We start from the raw sequence: 14,515 nt of genomic DNA on the forward strand, positions 1-14,515 counted from the left end.
CCTTGTGTTCTTGCGATCCTCCTATTTCCTTACGATCTTCTAAAGATCCGAGTTGACTCAGTTTCGGCCTCTTCATTCACCGTGGACTCGGCCATGAACGCAGTAACTTCAAATTGGAACATCGGATTCAATGTCGAGGAGAAGAATGGAAGAATCGTAAGGGAAGAGCCCGAGCCCACGGTTTCGGTATTCTACAAAGAGGTGAAGCTGTCGTCCATGCCTCTCCACGGGTACAGCTCCGATGGTGTGTATCTAATGGTGACCAACAGTACGGGCACATCATCGGTGCCGGTGACCGAGCAGGTGGCGAAAGCTATTGCGGTGGATAGGTCAAATGGGGTTGTGAACCTCACCATCACCATTCATTGTTTTTTTAGGGTTATGTTGAGGGGTGAAATCACTGAAATATATGGTAGTATGATGGTGAGATGTGAGAATGTGAAGGTTGGATTTTCTCATCACAATGCAACAACAGGGACAATGTTGGGCGAGTCTAGAAAATGCAGAGTCTATTAGACTACTTAAATTACTATCAATAATTGTACGTGTACGTACATGTTTAGGAGTCACAAATTTATGTATGTATCTACTTAATTACTGTAATGTCCATGCTTGATGATCTGATTGGCAAATCGAAACTATATATATATATATTTGAATTGAATTTATGATCATTTTTAATATTGTTTGTTCATTTATCAATAAACATGGGAGAGATTTTCTATTTTGTGACAACATTTAGGTAAGATTCCTTTTTCATGTATGCTCTGTGATTGAAGTATATGAGTCATTTTTTCACCACCATAAAAAACAGCAATCCCAAAATTATTTATTTATTTATGTTCATTCCTAGCTAGCTAAAAGCTGTGTGTGTCACCTAAGTTTAAAGCCTTAATAATTGTATGTGTGGATCAACATATACATAATTGGGACATTCAGAAATGTTGATCACATCCAATTTTTGCTCCCACAAGAAAACATTTGTATTATTATTATTTTTTTAAAGTTAATAATTAACTCGAGTTAGTTTCAACTTGGAAACAAAAATTTTAAGTTACAGTAAATTCCAATACTTGATCTAATTATTTGAGTGGATAATAGAATTCCAGTCAATGGACTTTGGATTAACTAGTAAACCGGAAAGTTTTGGCTTCATGCATCTAAAAATGTGGTTTAATATTGCTCTCCTTCTCTCACTCTATATATATATATATAGATACTAGTAACTAGTGAGAGAGACACAGAGAGAGAATGGACCACTATGTAAGTTGAGTTTGGTCATCCAATTTTTTTTTATTTTTCTTTTTCGGTCATGCAAATTCCTAAGCTATATTTGGAGGACATTTTGCCTTCCAAGTACGGCAAAATTTAAGTGTCCTTTCATGGAATACAGATAGTTGATGCTTTGGGCTCACAAGAGTGCTAGCCATGATATATATATAATTGTTTTATAATAATAGTGAAGTAAGTTCCATATATATATGTTGATAATCAATTTAAAACATAATTGAGAATAGAATTCATTAATAAATTATACTTACAAGTCAAGTTTATTTAATTTTCTTTTTTTATAAGGTAAGAAATGTTAGAAGTTATATTAGTAGCTGCAGAGAGTCGAAACTTAGCACACCAAAATTCACCGAAAACACTAACCCATTGCGCTATCGAGGCATCTGCAAACCCATTTAATTTTCTGCAAGCCCACTAGACTATAGGGGGATTTCTAAAGAGGGTGTTGCTCTCTTTGTGCATAAACATTTGCATGTTCTAACAGCTCTCTCTGAATTCTCAAAATTTCAATCCCAAATGCTAAATGTAGGTATGATTCAACCACTTTTAAAAATGTGAATATAAATTTTTGTATTTTAAAATTTTTTAGCAATTTGCCCCTGTTCAACAAATTAGACCATTTTATTTTTTAAAAAAAATCCCAAATACCTTAGGCTGTATTCGGCTACATGAAATTGGAGTTCTGGAATTGAAATTTGTAGAATTAGAGAAAAATAACTTACAAAATTTTTTCCAATTTCACCAATTCTAATTTTAAGACTTCAATTCCATGCAGCCAAACACAGCCTTAGGGAATTTTAGTTATTTTTTTTATTTATAAATACATTTTCTTAAAAATAAATAGAATATATATATATATATATATATATTGTTGTTGTAATTTTTGGTATATAGCTTGGCGCGTGTGTTGAACAATGTCTTTCCAGCCGCACTACAGAGTAGTATTAAAGTAGCTATATATTACTAATGTTCATTCATTTTTAGTTTAATAAATAGTAATGCAATATGTTCTATGTCATGTAGCCTTCACAATCTATTCCGGGTCCCCCAGACACCACATGGTCCAATGCAAATAAAAACCGGCCTTGCCCCATGGATCATAAGGTCCCAACAGAAATGGGCTATATATATGGCCGGGCTCGAGAGGCATGGGCTTGCTTCTACGAACATAAATATTCTTTGGGACACTTGACGGTCCAATGCAATGCAATGCATTGTATTTTATTTTATTTTTATTTTTTTGTCGATCGAGGGTGTTGTCGGGCCTCTTAAAACATCATATAATTCACCATCAGATACATACATCCCCACATGCAAATTTCCTAAGAGTGGCCCCAAGGGATTCGAAACAAATTCTTGCTTTTTAAAGGTTTTATATGTTGCTCTTGACCGACATGATGGGGTCGATGTGAATAAATAAAATCATATAGTGGTTAGATGGATCATTCGAAAGACAATTGAATATATCTTATGAGTTATAGCAAAATTCAAATCAAATGTTATCCACTCAAAATTAATCCTTGGCAAAAGAGAGCATTTTCTAATGAAATCTACAACTCCCCTGCCCTCCCTTGATAAAGTATGCAGTGTTGATAGTTCTTAACAACAATCTGATTATGCCCTTAAGATCATTTTTAATCTCGCAATTTAAAGGAATCAATGTAGTTCACAATCGTTTGCTGCCCATGGTTAGTGAGTGCCCACCTAGCCCAATTATATTAGACCATTGGTTTGGGGTCCACTAATACATACACACGTATGTCAGCTTTATTTCATTTTTTGTTTATGTGTTAATATATATTTGGTCGAGATCAATAATCCGAAGATCATGTAATAAATTTTCATTTTTAAAATCCTTTATCATAAATACTATTATCAATGAACTAACATGTATGCTAGTAAAAAATGACGTACGATATCATTTCAATCTCACATAAATGCAAGTCAGTAATATATCAATAAATGCAAGTCAGCAATATATTAAAATGTTATGAAGGGATTAGTGATCTCACATAAATGCAAGTCAGCAAAGTACCAAAATGTTATAAAGGGATTGGTGACCCTACACGTATAAATTCTCACTCACTGTATTAATATTTATGTTAGTGGAAAATGATGTTTTGATAATATTATTCAAATTGAGAATGTCATTAATAATGTCATTTTTCTCTCACATAAATGCAAGTCAGCAATTTACCAAAATATCACATAGGATTGGTGGCCCCACACCATTATAGGTGTGGGGCCCACCAGATTAAATTATTTTCCAATCAAAGTTGGCTCAAAAAATGTCACTGATTAATAAATTTACACACTGCTGTTGAAACAAATTTAACCAGTTTAAAATTATTAATTCAAATTTTTCCAAACCTTTTAAAATACTACCATTAATTAATAAATCTTAAACATCATCACATATAAACTACTAGTAACTAATTGCCTTTCCTAAAATGCATATGCGGTTTCGTTTCAAAAGAGAGAAGTTTATGTCGTTTGTTTCACCGGAAAATAGAAAAAGAAAGCAATGTATCATCTCCCCTGTGTTCCGTGTTCACACACTTCACACACACACTCTGTTCATCCCCCAAAAGTTGTATTCTTAGAACTCTCAGTTTTTCTCTACCCATGAACACCAACACCAACACCAACACTCGCCCCGCCGCCGTTTACCCTTTGGCGGAGGAAGCCCCACCCACCCACTACAACCACCGTGGAGCACGTCACGCGCCTCCACCGCCGCCACCACAAAATGAAAAGTGCCACCAATGCATTGCAGAGGCAATTGTATTCATTTTCTGTGCCTCCCTCGTTTTTATTCCTTTTGTTGTTGCGATCCATCTATCTCCTCCCAATACTCCAAAGATCCGAGTTGACTCAGTCTCCGTCTCTTCATTCTCCGTCCACTCGTCCACGGCCAATCACTCAGTAACTTCAAATTGGAACATCGGATTCCATGTGGAGAAGAAGAATGAATTAATGTTATGGGAAGAACCGGAGGCCGTAGTTTCGGTATTCTACAAAGAGGTGAAGCTGTCGTCCATGCTTCTCCATGAGTACATGAGCTCCGATGATGTGTCTCTAATGGTGAGCAAGAGTACCGGAACATCATCGGTGCCGGTGACCGAACAGGTCGCCAAAGCTATTGAGGTGGATAGGTCAAATGGGGTTGTGAACCTCACCATTGCCATAAAGGGTATTTTTATGGTTTTCTTGAGTAGTGAAAGTTACGAAGAGATGATGGTGAGATGTGGAGATGTGAAGGTTCGATTTTCTCATCATAATGCAACAACAGGGACGATGTTGGGTGAGTCTACAAAATGCAAGCTCTATTAGCTACACTACTTTAATTACTACTAATATATCAATAATTGTAGGTACGTGTTTAGGAGTCACAAATTTATGTACGTCTCTACTTAATTTACTGTAATTCCCCTACTTGCTTGATGATCTAATTGGCAAATTGAAACTATACAAGTATTGATGTTTTTCTCATGTTTATATATCATCCATGTCGAAAATTAAATCTATTGTCCAAAAAATATTACTCTTTGAATTTTTTGGGGAGTAGTTTGGTACACAGCAACGGAATGGAATGGGTATTTTATTCCAACCATTTCCTTATTTGGTATGACATTTATTCGATGTTTGGTATGAAGGAAGAAAATTGGATGTAAGGGAGAAAAAAAGTGATAAATTAGACATGCCTATGGAAGAGAGATTGTATCATTCCCTCTTTTTGTTTGGTTGAAAGGAAGAGAAGACAATGAAATAGTACCATATTTTATTTGTTACGAGAGAAACGAATAGAAGAGACCGTCTTAATTATACTAAAAATTTTGTAATTTTAAAACTTTTATAATAGGCTTGACTTTTTTTTTCTTTTTTTTTTTTTTTTGGTGTCTTCGGTCCATATTTGGAGACGAAAATTTGTAAAGGATGAAGGATGTCTAATCCATCATTTTTTCTCTTCTTTCCTTACCTCTACTCCTCTTCCTTCCTATCTTCCCTCAACCCCTCTTTCTTCTTTTTTACCAAACGAAGCAAAAATGAAAATGATCATTCCCTTGGAGTGAAAATCCATTTCACATCTAAAATTAATGGAATGAAATTTTTGGCCACCGTCCCTACCTTCCACCACTATTGCCTTTCACTACCGTCGTCACCACTGCCCTCTGATGCCGCCACTGCCTTCCACTTCCACCACCGTTGCCACCACTTTCTGCCACCACCACCGTCTCTCGTTGCTGCCATAGCCTCCGCCTTAGCCTTCCACCACTTTCACTTAGAATGGTGATTATCATTTCATTCCTACATTATTTCATATTTGTAACCAAACAATAGAACAAGAATAATCATTCCATTGCCATTCCCATCCCATTCCCCCACCTCATTTCCAACTTCATTCCATTTCAATCAAGTGATTGATAACAATCTTTCACCATTTCTTTTCTTCCTTTTGATCATTGGCATAGATTTGTTGAGATTTATATATTCTTCTCTTCATCAAATATTAATAATCTAAGAAGCTTGTTATAAAACTATATAAATATCCAATTAACTGCTGAAAATAAAATCCCACTGGTTAATCACAACATATTAACATCTAACAAGGTTTTTTTTCTTCCCTAGCAAGCAGTAAACAAACAAGGATTAACCAAGTGACTCTCCACCCTGTTTATAAAAGAATTAAGACAACAATAATTAATAAGCCAAAAAATTACCATTATGCCATGCTACTGCAGAAGAGCATATATTGTAGGCCTAGAAACAAGTTCATAATATGGCAGACATGTCCAAGCCCGTAATAAAATTTCTACTCCATTGGCTAGGATTCATTGATCAAACTCAAGTAGGCATTCAACAAAGTGTGCTTGGCATTTTCCCAAGTAACATCTTCTCATGAGATACTTTGCTGCAAATTTAATTCTAACCTATATGCTTCACTTTTGTTCCCTTAAGATAACGACTATTTTTTTTTTTGACTTGGTAGTTTCATTCCAAAAACAAAAAACCCATCAAAAACTACATTTTCTGACTTTTTTTAACTAAGAAACCGAAAACCGCCTGTTTCTTGAAGGCGTAGATTTGGCTTCTTCATGGTTAGCAGAACTAGGACTGTCTGATGAATCTGAGCCACCATTCTCACTATGACCCCCTTTGCTGGACCAGAGTTTTGTAAATACTTTCTTCGACATGAGCAACCCTTTCATTTTACTAATGGCAGCCCTGTCTGCATTAGTTCTAATATCCCCACCATTTCTGTCACTCCCTCGGCTTCCATTCCCCAACCTTAAGGCAGCTAGCTCGGCTTTCAAGGCTTTGAGCTCCTCGGACGTGGCCACAGCATCCCATTCTTCCTCCGTGTTAGTTGTCGCAGATCTTGAGCTCCCATGGGACCCACTGTTTAGATCCTTCATGCCTTTAGGTAGGTCGGGTGTGCTGCAGCCCGATGATGCAGCGGCCCTGACTTGCTCAAAAAATAGGATCTGGACGACAACACGCAAGGGGAGTCTTTCATTTTGTACGGCATGCATGCATGCATCTGCAGATAACTTTTTGCAGTCCATCAACCTACATATCCTCTTCTTCTCACTCTTGCTGATCCCAGGGTGCTCCTGCGGCAAAAAACACACAAGTTTTAAGAGCTAATGGATCAACAACCAGTGTCAAATTGTATAAAAGTCCTGTTATTCTTTTAAACATATTCAACTAAAATGAGCTTCTAGTAGAATTTTGTTCTGGTATAGGACGAAATAGCTCAGTACAAAAACCCTAATCATCCCTCACCTTTTAAGAATATAATGCATGTCCTCTCAACTTTTGACTGATGAGTGATGATGTAAAAGAAGGGAAGAAAAGGTTTATGTGGCTTTTCAATTTTATGCTTTGTGCAATTGCTGGGAAATTTCAAGATGGTTGAAAATTGGAGTACAATAACAGGATAAGATTGAAGAGGTAGTTATGTGATTCCAACTTCTCTTTGTGTTGGTTCCCATTAATGAAACAAAGCAAAATTGCTTAATTGCTGCATGTTAGAGATGTCTATAACAAAAACCAAAATTGGAGTCCAATAACAGGATAAGATTGAAGAGGTACTTATGTGATTCCAATTTCTCTTTGTACAAGTTCCTTATCCGGCCATGAAACAAAGGAAAATTACTGTGCATGTTAGAGAACTCTATTGATGTAGGGGGGATAGGATTTAACTTCAAAAAAAAAAAAAAAAAAAAAAAAACAAAAGGTTGCCAATTGTCTAAGAACATACTAGGAGAACTTTTATAGCATATAGTAAAGACTCACAACAAACTTCTCACACAAATCAACATATAACAGCATTCTGTCATGCCTAATTTTGGATTTTATCATGAAAACACAATTCAAATTCCAACTAGATATTATCATATAAAGTGAACAAAATTAAAACAATCCGAAAACTCTTACCTTGAGATATGTGTCAATGGCCCGATAAAGTCCATCATGAGCAGGACGAGAGAAACCAGACACCATCTCAGCAAGATCAACAAACATCAACAAAGCGAGATTAGGATCCTTTGCAATTTCAGCAAGGTACCCATCAACCAACTTTCCAACCATTAGCTTTGAAGCATCTGATAAAATTCCTGGTTTTCTTACTTCCTGAATCTCTTGGTCCTCTGCTAATAGAGTTTCAGGATTCTGGTCTTGCATCATAAACTCCTCCAGTATTTTCTTCACTATATCGACATCATACATTGTAGTTGCCCCTTCTGGGGCTCGAATCAAAAGATCATTCACAGAAGCTGCCTCCAGTTGCTGCCCTAATCTACTTACCAGTTCTCCCTTCGCCATTTCCCCCAAATCCACCAAACAGGCTGCTTTTAACAACTTGAGCAAGAAACTACAAGAGACACTGCCTTTCTCTGCAGGCAACAACCACACGAGCATATCCACTATATATCGAATTTTCAATAAATCTCCACATTGGATCATACCTTTATCAAATCCCGGAACCCTTCTCACAGCATAAGCTTTCAAAGCTTCTCCTAACACTTCACCAGCAATTATCCCTCTGGCTTTCATATTACTTATAACCCGCTTATATAAATCTACTTCAAGCTCACATAAGTCTTCAACCCACCAATCCTTTGGCACAACCCGGTTTTTGACACCATTCCAGTTAGGACCATTCCCATTTTCCTCTGGGAGCTTTTTCCTGTTATAGGTATAGGACCAGTCCACCTTCGAAACATCAACAGAGGCCTTGGAAGCTATAGAATCGATGCAGTTGCTGACCAACTTCAGTTCCTCAGACAAAGGAGATAGAGACTTTGTAGTCTGAAGGAAAATGATAGAATCCTTCCAACTGCGAAAAATGCTAGTGTTTAGGAAAACATCAATCTTGTAAATGAGATTTCCTTTCTCAAGAGTCTCATGCATTCCTAGGTACTCAGCTGCACAGCGCACTGCAACAACATTATAAGCATTGAGGGTGACTGTCATGCCATAACAGAACTTGGCACATACTTCAAAGGCCACAGGCCCACCAGGAATGTCATTAATGTGGATTTCATCACCGTTTTCTTCATTTACAGTTGCAACCAATTTTTGCAAGCGGACACTCTTGGACAAGAGAGGAAACTGCAAAAACAAATATTCCAGTCATCAGTTTTGTGTGATATGTATTGCTATAAACAAACTGGTGTGAATTAGTAGGGATAAATGATCTGATTTGAGACAAATTCTCCCAGGTCTGGTCGAGGTTGTCACTTGACTCTTAAAATAGGCCTCGGCTTAACTTGGCTTGGGTTGGCTTAACTTGATATTTCATCAGCATTTACTTAAAACTAGCATTCATCAATGGCTTGATATAACGTAAAATGTATAGACAACTATTCCTTCCCAATTATTACTAATACAACTTAAATGTAATATTTGATATTTTTAGTAAGTGTGTTCAATGTATCAAATTTATTTAATAATTTTATATATCTGAACCACCAGCTGAACCCACATCAGCACTTCAGTAGAAGGATCAGTTCACAGTGTTGTTCTCCCTGCATAAATAATTTCAAATTATCCAGTAGAGATTAAATGTAAACAGCCTGAATATGCTGGAGTCTCACTGTCATTGTTCTAGTTATTTATTTGGCAAGTCTCTAACATCACTAACCACTAACTCTGAATTATTGACCCTAAAAAAAATGTAAATAGCGTACATGGGCTTAAATATTATCATACCTTGTGCAGAAGAAACTTCACCTCCCCTACATTAACAATAATGTCAGTTGCCAACTCAGTTGCCACAGACCTGCACATGGGAATTTATTTGGTAATTTTATTAATGAATTCTAAAAATAAATAAACAGAGACATATCCGGCCACAATAAAATATGAACACATACAAAAAAAAATGTTGGAGATAAAATCTATTTAGGGTGGTTTAGTGACCCTTACAGGCCATGTGGTACTTCTAAACATCGTAATTCACAGCAGGCTATAAGAGATAGCATCCTGTACCCACTTGTTTGAGGGATAAAAGTAAAGCGTCACTATATACAAAGCTAAATGATTATACTTACAAATGTAGGAGTAATATGTTTACACTTTACATAGATTTTCTAATCTAGAAACGTTAAGCCTAAAGAAAGCAAATATTTTAGAAGTAATGTCCAAAATTCCAAATATTTGTACCATGATTTGAAGTTTCATCTGAAAAAAACTAAAAACACAAGTACAAAGTAAAATTAGTCGTCCCTTTCACATTTCCCCCTTTCCAGTTTTGCTCATTAACCCAAATAAAAATCCAATTTGAGCCAAGTTTTTAACACAAGCTTGAGCTCGAGCTAGTTTCACCATTCCAAGCTATAGCTGAGTCGAGCCTAAACATTGTAAAGTGACGACAGGGTTAGTCTGAGCAAGTCTAGATCTGTAGATTGAGATCCCTTTCTTCAAATACTGGAATCTTTTTGTTATACTTGATTTCAACATTTGAAAGAAAATACTTATCGATCAAAAAAATTACTGTAACTATTCCATAATCACCTTTTTTAACAAAAACTATGCAACAATCTTTCACTCTGGAAAACAATTCAATATTCAAACCTACCAGAGTGATGGGTAATGCCAAGCACCAAGGTACTTGTTAGAAGTACTAAGCTAACAATACTACATTACCAATTCTGAACAATTCGAAATGCCTAATTCCTCCGCAAAGAATTTTTTCAGAATGTTTGAAGGTTATTTTGGAAATTCCATTAATAATTAAAAATATTAATTGATAGCAAAATCAATCTCTTTTTTTCACAGAAATGTAAGTTACAAGTATAAAATTTGAGCACCTCTTTCAGACCTTAATGTTTTCTAATTTGACCCCACTGATATTAATATAAAAACGGACCAGAAAAGGACAGGATGCCAATAATCAAACCTACAGAAAACGATAGAATCATTTTAGGGCAAGAACATGGGCCAGTTAGAACAAGAAAAAAACAAATCAACTCACAAGCCTGCCTAAGGATATGTTTAGTTAAAACATAAATTAAAGTGATTTGCAGCTACTAACTGATGCTTGCGAGAGGTCCTTGGATTTTATTTAGCTCATTACTACATACTGATTGTATTTTTAGAAAAGAATTGAGAATTTCAGACCCCCCAACAGTGAACATTACTGAATAAAAAACGAAGGGAAAATGAGTGAGTTAATGCAATATCAATGAAGAAAATACCAATCAAAATATGTTCATGTTACCATAACTCATGTGAATATAATGCTGAAATTAAAATTTTCAGGAATGAACAAAAGAAAAATAAAGCTAGAATAGCAAGTCACAAAGATCTCACCTGACATTGTTACCATCAGTGTGAAAGGAATCCGGCTTCGATCCAAGCTTCATGAACTTCATTTTGGCAAGCAAAAAACCCTTATTTCTGCTACTCCACTGATACCCCCAAAACAATCCTTCCCCAACACTCAACTATTCGCTGCTAAATTAACTACCTCGCAGTCTCCACCACACATCCCCAATGATCAAACATAACCCCAATCGAGGAAAAGCCTCCCGGAAATGGAAATTAGACCAAAGGCGTGGTGGGGACCAGATTACTGAATATGACCCATAGTCTGAACTTCAAAGGAAGGTAATAGGTTCTCAAAGAGGTGAAGGATATATTTGTGGTGTGACCGAATCTTGACAACAACCGAGGTAGGAGCAATCTGAATGTGAGAGAGAGTAAGAAAAGATGGGGTTATGGAATTTTTTAAGAATGGGATCACTTGAATGGGAAGAGAGCCAAAGAATAGGCTGTTTCCTTGGTCGACGGCAAAGCCCACGGACTCCGGGCGCACCAAGCCAGCCCAGGAGACATAGCCAACAGACTCTCAACACTAAAATAATTCTGAAAACCAGACACCCACAAGCACAAATCTGACTCCACACCCCCACCTCCCTCTATTTCTTTATCTTTCTCTCTCCTACCCTGCTTTCTCTGTTTCTATACTTTTATAATATAAAGTTTTAAAGATTCAAGCCACTAGCACCAATGCTCTATAAAGTTTCAAGTTCCAAACGCTATATATAAATCAAATACATTTGCATGTGTATATATTTATTTTACTGTTTAAGTTTGAAAAACCTGCAACAGAAAACAGCATCTTGGTATCAGTTGAATAAACCACCAAAACGGTGGACAACAAGCATCTCCCTTTATAATTTTGCAAAGGTAAAGGAATAAATGAGAATATCACAAAAACAAGATGTTACATATATTATATACATATCATTAATGAACAATCAAACATCAAGTACCAACAAAATCTGAGGAACCCATAAGAATCGTCGCAAAGATATCACATAAATCTAGTGAAAATAAGTGAACCCATGATCATCATATGTTGCATATCGTGGACAAATCTATAAACCCACATGAAAGAGAAATATAGTCATGATCAACTTGTAATCAATAGACAAAGCCCAAAAGCCACTCTCCATGTAAACCCCTACATAACCCAAGACTTAGAAACACAAGAAACCCACTTCAAATAGAGTAATACAAACCACTATATGTACAATATATATATATATATATATATATATATATAGAAGAGAAGCAATACCAAAGTGTTATGCAAAACTCATTCAGGAACCCTATGAAGGATCAAACAAGTGGAGAAGAGTAAATTTAACAGTCACCCACACGAGTTTTATAAGTCTGTTGGATACCATTATGAAGAAACAGTCACAGAGACCAACAGACAAATACCTAATGAACATTACCCAAAAACACCCATCAGAAAATTACTTGTTCTTCATTTCTGCAATTAAAAACCAGAGCACCCAGAGGAACACAACAAAATCACACAAAAAGCCAAGATGAGGGCAAGTGCTTACCAGTTTTCTTAATCATCACCACTACCACTCTCTTTTCCTCAGCATTACTAGTACCCTTTTTCTTTGTCTGACCAAAGACAAAAGCAAAAGTGAAAACCCATTCAAATTGGTTCTTCAGATAGTCTTTATTTCTTTTTTTTCTGGTTGGTTTTCTCTCTGATTTTCCTGAGAAATTGCTCAGATTTGGGTTGAGGCCATTAGGATTAAGACACCCACCTTGCTATGTTATGCACGCCAAACTGACAATCCAGCTTTCTTGCTCCCCCCTTTAACGTGGAGTTCCCATGGGTTGTGTGTGTGAAATAACACCTAGTGTCCTGTAATTCACAATATGACCCTACCATGGAGTGTAGTAACATAAAAAGACTTGTCCATCATTTCAATCAATATCTCTCCTGCTTTTTCCAATTCCGAATCATAATGGGTTGTACTTGTAATATCTTATCATTTATACTTTTTCTGTGTTTATTGTACCAAAATCAATACAAATCATGTTGATTTAAATCACGGGTCACAAGTTTTATGGACGTGAATTCTGTGTTACATTTCCTCTGGCGCATGAAATATATTCAGCCACAAAAAGCAATGTGATTGGTTCAAATGGCATGAACTGTCTTCTTCAAATAGAACCAAACAATTGCTATGAACCAATTGTGATTGGTTCATTGGTACATTTTAAAGGAAGCAAAATGAAAAAGTTGTAATTCAACGAGATATTATTGCAAGGTGTATTTGGTCCGGCCAATCACATATTAACATAGTATTAGGTGAAAATTGAAATGAAGTAGACATAAAATTGACACAATAATTTATGTTTTAGCACAACTCAAAATCACGTAATAATTTTTCGTAATTGAAAACACACATCACATTAGCGTGAGCTCCAATATATTGTGGAGCATATGAGACTCATGAGTAATTAAAAAATCATTAAATATAGTAGTACTTAAGTGTAAAAAGTAAAAAATTCAAACCTTTGAATAAACAAAGTGAATTATCACCGTAACAAATAGATAAATAAGAGTGAACAATTTGAACTTCATATGAAACAATGTGATGCATGCATGGGTGTAATTTTTAACTATCACAAAGAAATTTAATGGTATTAGAAGAAAACAAATTCTCACAACAAAATGTTTTATATTGAGTGGCCTAAAATGTAACCACTAAGGTCGTGTTGGAAAAACATTTTGAGGGCACAAAGCTACGTCACCAAGGAGTCTCCTCTTGACCCCAACAAAACGTTATTGGGAAACTCCCAATTGCTATATACCCAACTACACAATAAAATAAGCATCACAAAAATCTCTTATCTTTTTTATTATTATTTTATATTTTTTTAACGTTTGAAAACAAAATTTTCCATCTTAGGAACAATTTTTGTAATAAATAAGTGGAATCCAAATAATTCTTAGCTCCATTCATTAAAGTTGATTTTGAACAATCTAAAACTAAGCAGCACATCAATCTCCAAAATAATAATAAGTTGATTTTAAACAAGTTTTTTAAACTTTAAACAAGTGGAACCCAAATAATTCTTATCCAAATTCAATGTTGATACAACATATTTTTAACATATCCACTTGGTAGAATTTCAATGCTCCTTTCTAGGATTTTCATACATTTGATAAGAACAATCACTGAAAAGTTTACGCAATCACATACGTAAGACACTTTCAACAAAAAGATCTGCATATGAAACTCGATACTTTACTGCCCCATAGTCCACTTATCTTTGTGTATAATAATCTAAAATGTTTAGCAAAATGTCTTTGAGAGGTCTAGTCAAACTCCTCAATTGTATGATCTCTTTTGACATTCCCAAAGCTCTCATTTCAATGAATCTTCATCTCCCACCA

At 35.7% G+C, this 14,515-nt stretch overlaps 1 protein-coding gene across 1 annotated transcript; it reads right to left on the reverse strand.

Annotated features, from left to right (window-relative positions):
• Positions 1–5,991: 5,991 nt before the first annotated feature.
• Positions 5,992–13,085, reverse strand: LOC132294145 (BTB/POZ domain-containing protein NPY2-like). Its single transcript, XM_059791898.1, has 6 exons — positions 12,873–13,085; positions 12,657–12,723; positions 11,110–11,901; positions 9,508–9,577; positions 7,732–8,907; positions 5,992–6,905 (listed from the first exon to the last, which is right to left on the reverse strand). The coding sequence occupies exons 3-6, from the start codon at positions 11,169–11,171 to the stop codon at positions 6,336–6,338; spliced, it is 1,878 nt and encodes a 625-aa protein (XP_059647881.1). The 5' UTR covers positions 11,172–11,901; positions 12,657–12,723; positions 12,873–13,085; the 3' UTR covers positions 5,992–6,335.
• Positions 13,086–14,515: the final 1,430 nt, after the last annotated feature.

The sequence above is a fragment of the Cornus florida genome, unplaced genomic scaffold, assembly GCF_030987335.1.
Source record: "Cornus florida cultivar Cherokee Brave unplaced genomic scaffold, ASM3098733v1 CherokeeBrave_3.0.0_Hap2_Chr02, whole genome shotgun sequence".
In the NCBI taxonomy this organism is placed as follows: Eukaryota; Viridiplantae; Streptophyta; class Magnoliopsida; order Cornales; family Cornaceae; genus Cornus; species Cornus florida.

Excerpts from the sequence above, each read along its gene's own strand:
- LOC132294145 (XM_059791898.1), bottom strand. The coding sequence starts at position 11,171 with ATGAAGTTCATGAAGCTTGGATCGAAGCCGGATTCCTTTCACACTGAT. Across the intron at positions 9,578-11,109 it reads ACTGATGGTAACAATGTCAG|GTCTGTGGCAACTGAGTTGG; the intron begins GTGAGATCTTTG and ends TCCCATGTGCAG. Across the intron at positions 6,906-7,731 it reads CCATTGACACATATCTCAAG|GAGCACCCTGGGATCAGCAA; the intron begins GTAAGAGTTTTC and ends TTTTTGCCGCAG.